The sequence below is a fragment of the Terrapene carolina genome, unplaced genomic scaffold (assembly GCF_002925995.2).
Source record: "Terrapene carolina triunguis isolate 2854851 unplaced genomic scaffold, T_m_triunguis-2.0 Scaffold629, whole genome shotgun sequence".
Lineage (NCBI taxonomy): Eukaryota > Metazoa > Chordata > Testudines > Emydidae > Terrapene > Terrapene triunguis.
The window spans coordinates 20068018-20080179 of NW_020664980.1; the positions used below are offsets into that span (position 1 = coordinate 20068018).

At 43.7% G+C, this 12162-nt stretch overlaps 1 protein-coding gene across 2 annotated transcripts in view; it reads left to right on the forward strand.

The window, feature by feature from the left end:
* The window catches only part of KDM3B (lysine demethylase 3B), a 106972-nt gene that overhangs the window by 84597 nt on the left and 10213 nt on the right, over positions 1–12162 (forward strand). For both annotated transcript variants that reach the window (XM_024215387.1, XM_024215388.1), the window contains exons 16-19: positions 7374–7640; positions 8205–8376; positions 9855–9945; positions 10063–10193. In XM_024215387.1, the coding sequence (XP_024071155.1) occupies positions 7374–7640; positions 8205–8376; positions 9855–9945; positions 10063–10193 (661 nt within the window). The remainder of the gene's footprint in view (positions 1–7373; positions 7641–8204; positions 8377–9854; positions 9946–10062; positions 10194–12162) is intronic.

Genomic DNA, 12162 nt, shown 5'->3' on the forward strand with positions numbered 1-12162 from the left:
GCACCCACCTTGTAGTAATTTAATCTAGACCACACATCCATAGTTGGGTTATGAGAATGTCATGATGGAGTATGTCAGAAGCATTACTAAAATCAAGACATATCACATCTACTGCTCCCCCCTCCCATCCACTAGGCCAGTAACCCTGTCAAAGAAGGCAATTATGTCTGTCAAACCTGTTTTGTTTTGTTTTTTCCCTTGACACATTCATGCTGGCTATTGCTTACTACCATATTATCCTCTAGGTGTTTAAGAATTGTTTAATTTATTCCAGTTTCTTTCCAGGTATAGAAGTTGAGCTGACTGGCCTATAATTCCCTGGGTTTTCTTTGTTCCCCTTTTCAAAGATACATACTCTGTTTGTTTGTTTGCCTTTCTCCAGTCCTCTGGGGCATCACCAATCCTCCATGAGTTTTCAAAGATAATCGCTAGCGGTTCTGAGATTCTTTCAGGTAGTTCCTTAAGTACCCTAGGATGAAAGTTATCAGGCCCTGCTGATTTTTATTTATCTAAATATTCTTTAACCCATTCTTTCTCTACTTTGGCTTATCTTCCTTCTTGTTAATATTGTGTTTAGTATCTGTTCACAATTAACCGTTTTAGTGAGGATTGAAGCAAACCAGGCTTTAAACACTTCTTGATGTCATCCACTATTAGCTCGCCTTCTTAATCTTTCTCTTGTTCCTAACATATTTACAGAACCTCTTTTTGTTGTGTTTTCTGTCCCTGGCTAGGTGTAACTCATTTTGTGTCATGTGCGATGGGTAGTTTTTTAGAAGATATTTAGGGATTAATGGTCTTTCTTTTATTTTAATAATTGAAATTTTCAGTTACTCCTGTTCAAAATGTCTGCCCTCTCTCATTGTTGTCAATGGGACTGAAGCCAACAGGTACCATCAGGGAAGATGGTCCGCCCCATGCTGTGAAAAGCTGGAGACACTCCATCCCATTGAGAACGATGAGAGACACAAAATGTACCCTTCTCAAAATGGTCACCAACTGTGAGGGCACTGTGGCTTTAGTCCCATTAACAATAGGAGATGATCACCATTTTGAAAGAAGGGAGGAGTTCTTGGAGTTCTCTGAAGTAGAACATTGCACCCTTCAGCCTCTACTGAAGGAGAAAGTTTCCATTATGAAGAATAACAGAAAGAATCACCATTAATTCTGTGGGGGGAAAAGTGAACTCAAGACTGCACTATAATGAAATGAGTAACTTTTTGGGAAGTTTGAAGAGTTTGTGGTGATCTTATTGAGATTAGGAGCTGAAAAATCTGTCACCATGCAAAATTTATTAAAAGGCTCACAATTTTAATTCCCAATCTAATTAACAAATTTACTTATAAAATCTCAGAAAATTCATTCTGTTACTCAAGGTAATCTTGGGAACTATATGCTATACTTCTCATACATAAGATCAGATCATAGTCATATAAATGTAGGACTGAAAGGGACCTCGATAGGTCATCTAGTCCAGCCTCCTGAACTGAGGCAGAACTAAGTATTATCTATTCTTAAAAACTCCACAACCTCCTTAGTTAATTTGTTTCAGTGCTTAACTACCCTTAACAGTTTGAAAGTGTTTCCTAATGTCTAACCTAAATCTCCCTTCCCGTATAGACTCCTCCTTTCCCAAAATGCTCCCTAGTTCCGAATAAACCTGAATCTCTCCTCCCAACACCATAGTCTTATCCACACATTGAGAACCTGCAGTTCTGCTTGTCTAACTGGCCCTGCTTATGGAACTGGAAGCATTTGAGAATGCTGCCATGGAGGTCCTGGACTTGAATCTCTTACGTAGCAGCCTAAATTTGGTCTCCAGGACTTCTCTCCTACCTTTCCCTACGTCATTGGTACCTACCTGTACTACAACTACCAGCTTCTCCCCAGCACTGCACATGTGTCTATTTAGATGTCTCAAGAGGTCCACAACCTTTGCACCAGTCAGGCAATTAACCATGCGGTTCTCCAAGTCATCTAAAATCCAACTATCTATATTTTTAATAGTCAAATCCCCCATTACTATTTCCTGTCTTTCCTAATGACTGTGGTCCTCTCCCCAGGAGGGGTATCCTCGGTGCGAGAGGGTACCATGACATCTGCTGGAAGGAGGATTCTCAACTACAGGATCATTTCCCATTACGTTGTTGACTCATATTCACTTTGTGATCCACTATAACCCTCAGATCCCTTTCTATAGTACTCCTTCCTAGGCAGTGATTTCCCATTTTGTATTTGTGCAATTGATTGTTCCTTCCTAAGTGTAGTACTTTGCATTTGTCCTAATTGAAGGACATTTGTCATCCTATTTATTTCAGACCACTTCTCTAGTTTGTCAAGATGATTTTGAATTCTAATGTTGAATCTCTGCTTTAAGTGCAAAACTTAATCAAGTTAAAACATAGTATGTTCAGCCATTGATACGTGTTATCATAATGCATACGGGGGGGGGGCGCAAATTAAGGTTGAATAGCCCTTCTTCTGGAAAGATTCATAGAGAGGAAAGATTCATTTTAAAGCCAGAAAGAGGACAATGATCTAGTCTGACCTGCATAACACAAGCCATTAAAATCTTACCCCGTTGTTTCTTCATCAAGTCTAAACTTCTTTTTGAGCAATAGCATATCTTTTAGTATGATCTCCAGTCTTGATTTAAAGACTTCAGCTGATAGAGAATCCACCATGTCCATCACCTTAAATTGTTCCAGTGGCTAATTACTTTCTTTAAAATGTGTGCCTTTATTTCTAAAGTCTGAATTTGTCTAGCTTCAGCTTCCAATTTATGCATTGTCTGCTAGATTAAAGAACCATCTGCTATCAGAAATCTCTTCTCTATGAAGGTGCTTGTATAACATGATCAACTGACTTCTTAACCTTCCCTTGGATAAACTAAATAGATTGAGCTTAAGTCTCCCACTATAAGACATGTTTACCAGACCTCAAATCATTCTTTTAGCTCTATTTTGAACCTTTATCCAAATTTTCAGTCCTTTTTGAAGTGTGAACACCAGAACTGGACACAGCATTCAAGTAATGGTCTCACTAATGCTATATTTGGAAATAATAATCCTGGGGGAATTCTGCGCCAAAAAAATTTAAAATTCTGCACACAATATTTTAAAATTCTGCATATTTTATTTGTCAAAATAACACAATATAATCACACCAGCTTCAATTATTTTTGGTCATTTATTTCAAAATACCTGTCAGTAAGTATGTCTGTAATGACACAGACAACAAAAAAGATTCAGGAAATATTTTTTGACAAATAGTTTCCTTACTAGGCATAGTAATACAGAACTCTTGAGTAATTGATTTAAACTACAATATACTACAGAACTGTATTTCCCGCACCCTTCAGAAGCAGTGCAAAGGCTTGGAGGAGTCGGGGGTAACGGAGGAGCTGAGGGAGAGGGAAGTAAATTGCTGGGAAGGAGCCTGGGTGTGAACTTGGAGGGTTGTTGGGTATGGGTGGGAAAAGTATGGAACAAGGTTTTTTTTTTTGGGGGGGGAGGACGGATTGTTAGGAAGCTTCCCCCCGCAGATGCTGGTGGACCCCTGGCCCATTCAGTCGGCACATTTGCCCCTGTCCCCATGGGTTTCTACACTCCCATGTGTCCTTGCACTTGCTATCCACATGTCCCTCCATCCCCACTCAGACACCCATTCCCATGTGGTCCTGCACCCCCTCCCCTGTCCCTATGTGGCTGTGTACCCCCTCCCCCATTCCCATGTTTCTGTGCCCCCACCCAGCCACTCCCCTGTCCCTAGGTGTCCCTGTGCCCCCTCCCCCTGTCCCCATGTGTCTTTGCCCCCACTCAGACACCCTCTGTCCCTGTGTAGCTCTGCACGCCTCCCCCATCACCATGTGGCCCTTGCCTCCACTCCCATTCAGCCCCGCTCCAGTCTGTCCTCCTCCACTAGCCCTTATGAGCCTCTGTCTGACCCTCCCCCCAGCACTCCATGCTGTCTGTCTCCCCATAGCCACTTTCTCTTGACCTGGCCCACTGTGAAGAAGGCAGGCCTCTTTCTCTTCCCTCGCGGACTGGGAGCTGCTGCTTTGTTCTATTGCTACAGTGCCCTCTGATGGGCAAAAGGGGGAACTGCAGCAACATTTCAGCAGAAGCTTTTTTCTGCACAAAAAATTAAAAATATTCAAGGCTCATTAATTATGCACGCACGCAATAGCACAGAATTCCCCCAGGTGTAGAATATTGCCTCCCTACTCCTACTTGGTATTTCCATGCTTATATATCAGAGGATCACATTTGGCCTCTTAGTTGGGAAGTGAGGGGAACATGAACAACAAAAGCAAGAAATCGAAGTTACACTTTGTGTGTTTAATATTTTTTAAATATTACAATGAAATACAGGAGAAAACTAATCTTCTTCGCGTGATTGCACATGTCCATTCCGATTTAAGTATGTGAGCGCCCCGAGCACAGCTGTTGGAGATTTTTCCCCTAGTGGTATCCGTAGGCTCAGCACTAGCATCCCCTGGTGTCGCGCGCTCATAGTGCCAGTGTAAGGGGCTCCTGCCGAGCCCACACTCCTCAGTTCCTTCTTCCCCCCTTTGCCTTGAGCAAAGTGCTTTTAGTGGTTTCCACTGTTCCTTCATTGTAAATAGTTAGTTTCATAGTGTAGTAGTTTAGTTTAGGACTGATTCCTCTCCATATTCGGAGAGGTGGTGCATCCCTCCCCCGGTACCAGGGCGCCGGGGTTTAAACTCTTCGTGCGGCAAGCCTATGCCTACTAGTGACCCTCACTTGAGTTGTCTCAAGTGTTTGGGAGAGGGTCATAGAAAAGAGCACTGCAACATCTGCCGGGAATTTAAGCCCCGTACGCAGGACACAGCAGCAAGGCTGAAAGTCCTACTTATGGAGGTGGCACTGAGACCCACCTCGGAGCCAAGATTGGACTCGGCGCCGAGTACTTCGGCATCAGTGCAAATTGCACTGCCAGCAGCTAGGGGCTCTCGGCACCGGTTCTCCTCACCAGTGCCGAAGAAGAAGCAGCGCCAGGGCCACCGGGAGAAGGCTTGCTTGCCAGCACTGAAGGCAGACAAGCGAGCACAGCAGGATAGAGCGAGACCTGTGCCGGGCCGTTCTCCCTCCTCGGCACCATGAAAACAGCTGGCAGAGACACCAGTGCCGGCACCACAGACCCCAGTAGCACTTGACTAACCTATGGCTCCGCACCGGGCGGACCAGTTTGCAATGCCATTGACCCCGGAAGCCTATGCCACCGCTAAGGAGCTAATGACTCTGTTGGTGCCGAGTCCGGCTGGGACACAGGAGGCGGCACCAGCAATGCCACCCAGCGGCACCGAGGCATTGACCGCTTTTAAGCTGGTTTCAAGACCAGTCTCTAGGGGAAGTCTTCCCCTCCCCCCCTTTCCCCTTCGTTGCCTCATCAGAAATGTCTCCATGGCACCGATTGCTGGCACCAGGAGGATAGGCCCCACTGTGGTCACCTAGGTCATCCGTCCTCAGCGTCTTTGTCAAGCTCTGACTCGGGATCCGATTATTTGAGACATTGGCACCAAAGGGAAGTTCCACGCCAGTCCCCACGGACAATGCTGCCATTGGGAGCGCCAGGAGCAGGAATGACCCAAGGGACCTGGCCGATGTGCCCCTGCAGTGGCCTTTTTGGAACCCATGGGGGCTTCCCCCAGGCCAAGGGATCGGCTCTCACTGCTCCTACTCAGTGTGCTCAGAGACTAGCGGCACCAGTGGTGCACAGAGATGCCCCAGAGCCGACCCCTGGGACCAGTGCAGGAGCAGATTCCAGCACCGTTGCTGGTGCCAATACCAGTACCCAAGTCTATGAACCTAGGGAAGAGGCGGCAGGGGACGCTATGGCAGCGCATGTCTCTTCCTCAACATCTCCAGAGGACGAGCTCATACTCAAAGAGTCTTCCCCACCGCAGGATGACTTAAGGGCCCACCAAGACTTGTTAAAGAGGGTGGCCTTTAATCTTGGATTGCAGGCGGAGGTCATCAAGGAACCTTCAGACAGGTTCTTGGACATTGTCAGCCGCAGCCCCTGCTAAGGTGGCCCTGCCCCTATACAATGTCATTTTGGGACCAATTAAGGCCATTTGGCAGACTCCTGCCTCTCTACATATATAATTTTCTTTAAAGATAAGGTACAGCTGGGACTGCACCTGAAATTCCTCCCAAAGGTCGTGTCCCAATTCCACTACAACCAGCCTATATTTCTACCGGTCTTCTACCCTAAACCTCATGCGAATAGGGAAAAGGAACGACTGCACTTCCTGGATGTCAGACATGCTCTGGCGTTTTATATTGAAAGAATCAAACGGTTTCACAGGTCACCCCATCTCTTTGTGGCTATGGGTGACAGAATGAAAGGGCTTCCGGTCACCTCCCAGAGGATCTCATCTGGGATCACATCCTGTATAGGAACATGCTACGACCTCACAGGTGCTCCCCCTCCGTCTAACTTAACGGCCCACTTCACAAGGTCCCAAGCCTCTTCGGCACCCTTCTTAGTGCAGGTTCCAATCCAGGACATATGCAGAGCGGCAACATGGTCCTCGGTGCATACCTTTATAACACACTATGCCATCATGCAGCAGGCGAGAGACTGTGCCCTCTTTGGATGAGCGGTCCTACAGATAGCTTGGACTTAATCTCTGAACCCACCTCCAGATCTACTGCTCGTTAGTCACCTAAATTGGAATGGACATGTGCAATCACTCGAAGAAGAAAAAACAGTTACCTACCTTTTGTGACTGTGGTTCTTCGAGATGTTGCACGTGTCCATTCCAAGGCCTGCCCGCCAGCCCCTCTCTGAGAGGTAGGTAAGAAGAAACTGAGGAGCGTGGGCTCGGCCGGAGCCCCTTATACCGGTGCTATGAGCGTGCGACACCAGTGGGCGCCCGCGCCCAGCCTACGAACACCACTAGGGGAAAAATCTCAGACATCTGTGCTCAGGGCACTCGCATACTAAATCGGAATGGACATATGTAACACATCTCGAAGAACAACAGTTACGAAAGGTAGGTAGCTGTTTTTTTCATAACTTTACAGAATAAAATGGGGGGTGAGGTTTGGCTTGAGGCATAGGTGTTATTCACCTTAGTTGGTAGTTTTACTACTTAGGGTAGCAGATGGTTCAGCAAATTTTCCAAGCATTAACTGTACAGGACAATCCATAGCACTCCTAACCTTGTACTGATTTGTTCACCGGTTCTTCTGCTAACGGAATTTCCTTGACAAAAAGGAACTTACATAAGGATAACATCTCTTCGATGTAACAGAAAGACAAGAGGCTTTTACACCCAAGAGCTGTTATCTATATGCAAGTTATGTAAGACTAAACTTGTCCTGTGGATTTGTATCTTCTAGGGGGCCAAGAGCAAAGCCAGTCTGCCCAACTTCCTGGATCATATAATTGCTTCTGTGGTGGAGAATAAGAAGACATCTGATGCTGCAAAACGAGCAAGTAACTTGGCTGATACGCAGAGAGAGGTGAAGGAAATGGTAATGGGATTAAATGTGCTGGATCCACACACCTCACATTCCTGGCTCTGTGATGGAAGGCTCTTGTGTCTTCATGACCCCAGCAACAAAAACAACTGGAAAATCTTCAGGGAGTGTTGGAAACAGGGCCAGGTAAGAGAAAATAAATAGGCAGGTTTTCTCATTGGAGACCCTGGTGCAGGTATTTTGAAAGTAGTATTGCACTTATAGCCTATGGGCTACTTTAAGCTCTTCTACTCCTGCTCTTGAAGGTCAATGAGTGTGAGCAATTTTGTGTGAAGTATGAGGGAGGGTATAAAATAGAGTTGAATTTTGTGGCATTCCATATGACTTTGAGGAATGTTTCTTAACATATAGAAACAGATGCCATTAGGTTACAAGTGTAGATTTATCTAGTTACATATACATTGCTTCCTCAGATCCATTTGGGATGGGGAAGATGTGGAATCAGACTAACCTCCAAGGACAGCTGCACATTGAAACGGAAATTTGATTTGCTGACTTTGCCTCTTAATAGCTTTTTTTGCTTGATGTGCAAGGATTGGATTTATATGTAAAAGGAAGCTGATTTCAGGTGCCTTTCTTCTATGTGGTGTTGGCCAAGAATATCCCAGCTCTTGAGAATGAGAGCGATTTGGCTGAATGTGCAATAAATTTGGCAAATCGTGGAATGAGCACCTGCCTTTCTTTCCCCAGCCTGTGCTGGTCTCTGGAGTCCATAAGAAGCTGAAGTCAGAGCTCTGGAAACCAGAGGCCTTCAGCCTAGAATTTGGAGACCAGGATGTTGATCTGGTGAACTGCAGGAACTGCGCCATAATTTCAGATGTGAAAGTGCGTGACTTCTGGGATGGCTTTGAAATCATTTCCAGTAAGTGCAGACTGATGGCAGAGTAGCACATTTCATTATCTTACTTCCCTCTCCCATCCTCTTCCCCCCCCCCCCAAAAAAAAAGGTAGATATTGTGTTCTAACTGATGCTCCTCTTGCTGTAAAGTCCATGCCACTTCTTAAATAACTGTGGGGCTCACTACAGAGTGGATGATGGAACGGTGGAGAATAAGGTTAGGCCAAGTGCAGCTTGGCCTATCCAACTATTTCAAATAGCAGATAACTCAGGTTTACGGCAGTGTGTATTGATGCACCTATCAAAGAGGATCAGTATCATAGGAGATCAGTACTCTAAGGTTCCTGCTTAGAGACCGTGGGGGATGTCTTTCAATTTCTCTCCTACTGCTTTTTGTCTTTACCTCTTCTTCTGTGCTGTTATAATTGCTTCTGTGGGAAAGCTAAGTTGAAGCTAGTTTTACACTTCACATGGATGATAAATCTCACTGCCTCCATTTTTGTCTTCCCCGGTAATAAGTTCCCAAAATGTTGGCTCTGCCGCTATCTCCCACACTTCTTCCTTGAGTCTGGCTATTTCAGAGCTCTGGAGGAATGTATGTAGTGGTCATGGCATATTGGTGGAGGACAAGTGTTTGAAGTGGCTCTCTGCTAGTTTCTTGAATACCTCCTTCAGATTGGGAGGTTTGGCAACAGGAAGGAATTTTCAGTGTAATCTGGATCCAGAGATGATTTCTTGGGCAAACTATGGTATGTTGGGAGCAAACTGTAGAGAGGGAATCGTATTGTCAGAAGGAGTGGAAGGTGCTCCCAGACATCTTTTACCTGCCAAAATGGGCATGCATTCACATCACAGGTCTGACTCAGTGTCCTTCAGCAATTCTAAAATGTCCTGCTCTATGAATATGCTCTATTCTGTGAAACGGGGAGGTATGCGTTCCACCTGGTGTTCAGCATATTGGTTGCTACCTTTGAGTAAGAGCATCACCCAGATGTATGATTGTCTAAGAAGCACATTACTCGTTCCTTGCATTGGGCAGAAAGGATTTTGGGGTGGTTTGGAAGCAGTCCAAGTTGGCAAAAGTGATATAGGGTGGGATTTTCAAAGTCATTCAACATTGACCTAAATCTGCTGCTGTTGAAGTCAATGATAAAACTCTGACCTCAGTGGAAGTAGAATAAGGGTGAATGATTAAGAAAACTCCACCTTTCAGGCCCAGAAAAGTTCTGCAGGGTGAGATTTAGCAGGTTAGAGGGATTCCTCAGCCTCTGTTTTGGGTGTGTGGTGTCTCTCCCCCTCATCTTTTTGATTAGTCAAAACTTGGTTTTGTTTTTGTTTGAATATTCTAGTAGTGCCTAAGAGCCCAAACTGAGGTCAGGGTCCATTGTATGCTGGGCAGTATACAAAGTCTCTGCCTGAAGGAGTTTACAATCTAAATAAATAAGACAAAGGGGAGAGGGAAAGGATGTAACATGCTGAGTAAAATTTGTCTCTCTTGCAAGAGCGTCTGAGATCAGATGATGGGCAGCCAATGGTGCTGAAACTAAAGGACTGGCCTCCAGGGGAGGATTTTAGAGACATGATGCCTACGAGGTAAGTGAGCTGAACAGCAGCACCTACAGGATCCTGTGTTACACTTGTGCTTATTCAGCAATATAGTTTTGTTGGTGCTGTCGTCCTACTCCTGTACTCTCTGCTGTTCCTCTTTAGGTTTGAGGATTTGATGGAGAACCTCCCTCTCCCAGAGTATACCAAGAGGGATGGCAGACTGAATCTGGCCTCTAGACTGCCCAGTTACTTTGTACGGCCTGATCTGGGTCCCAAAATGTACAACGCATATGGTATGTGTGAAAAGGTCTGGAGATGGCCTTTTTTTTACTATTCTTTACCACCTTGTCTCTATCCTTTGATCTGTGTTCAGTGAACAATTGGAACATACAGAAGCTAGTGCAATGAACTGTCCTACAATGCATTAGCTTATATCATGGTGTTGATCTAATAAGTACTAGTGTCTTTAAATTTGCTTATTTTCTTTCTCCATAAGATGCTATGTATATATTTGTCTCCTACTGTGCATAGTGATAGCTCTTTAGAAATGTGTGTAAATGTATAGTGCTGCAAAAACAACTAATATTAATATACACAAGAATAATGATATTTAGCTTTAAGGATCAGAGGGGTAGCCGTGTTAGTCTGTATCCACAAAAACAACGAGGAGTCCAGTGGCACCTTAAAGACTAACAGATTTATTTGGGCATCAGCTTTCGTGGGTAAAAAACCCACTTCTTCAGATGCATCCCACGAAAGCTGATGCCCAAATAAATTTGTTAGTCTTTAAGGTGCCACCGGACTCCACGTTGATATGTAGCTTTATATTTCATGACTGTTAATGCACTACCGGTAGGAGGATTTGATGACCTCAGTATTGAGAATTTAAGATACTTGTCTTGCAACCCCGTAAGGATACCTTTACTCACAGGGAATAGCCCCATTGATTTAAATGGAACTACTTATGTGCTTAAAATTTAGCATGTATATAAGTGTTTCCAGTATAGGGGCTAGAACTGTGTATTTAGCAAACTTTTTTCTTAATGACATAAAATCATTGTCTCCCCAAAATGTCTTCAATGTTAACAATGAAAAGTTATTTAGGCCTTCAATACATTAAAGAAGTTGTTGTAAACTTTTTTGTACAGTGTCCAAAAATTTCAAAAATAGCATAAAGTTAGGCTCCTGATCCAATATTTAGACAGAGAAGGGAGGGATTTTCAAAGCCACCTATGTGATTTAGGAGTGTAAGTCCCACTGCAATCTACAAACACTGATGGAGAAATATAGCCTAGTCGAAGAACTTCATCTCTTTACTTGTGGAAGTTTAGTATATCAGAAGTGGGTTTTGGTTGCAAATATATCAATGGCTGTTCTCTTGTCAAACACAAAACTGACTGTTATCACAGTAAGAATGTTAACGAGGCTCTGGGCTTGTTTTTTTAGCATAGAAGAACATTTTAAATGTGAAATTTCTGATCAGAAAAAAGATCTCCATTATCTGAAACCTCCACTTTAGAAATTTAGGACTATAAAGTGGAAAGAGAGTAAAGAACCAGCAATATATAAATACAATCTGATTTTGAATTAAAAACAAATTATTTTTTCCCTTTAATTAAAAAAAAAAAGCATGATTTTATCCACCCACAAAACTAAAGATGATTCTTCAAGCATAGCACATACCTCCGCCCCTACAAAGTAGGCACATGGAAGGAAAATACTGGCATAACTTTAAAAGTAAATTGCAAAGGTTTTGCTAAAAGTTTAACTTTGTAAGATAAATAAGGTGTAGGTTTTTTTTTTATAGTCAGGGTAACTAACCATTGGAAGGAACAACAGGCCTAGGGATACAGTGGATTCTCCATCACTTGAAGTCTTTAAATCAGGATTGATTGTTTTCTAAAATATATGCTTTAGCATAATCACAAGATACGGGCTTAAATCCAGGAATTGCTGGGAGAAATTCCATGGCCTGTTACATCAGAAGCCAAACTTCCAGCCATAAAATCTATAAACCACCTCTGTACAGTCTTGAGAAATCAGAGTTGGACTGCTTTGTTTCTTTACCATAGTGACATCAAAAGTACCACATATAAAAGAATTAAAGCAGAGGTTTACAATAATGCGGTTCTTTCCGATCTTTGTTTATGGTGCTTGGTGCTACTCAAGCCGTGGAATCAACATGATCTGAAGGTCATATTTTTCAGTATTTTGAGAGAATTGTCTTAGATGTTTGCTTATATAGCACCCAAAGTGTTCCAG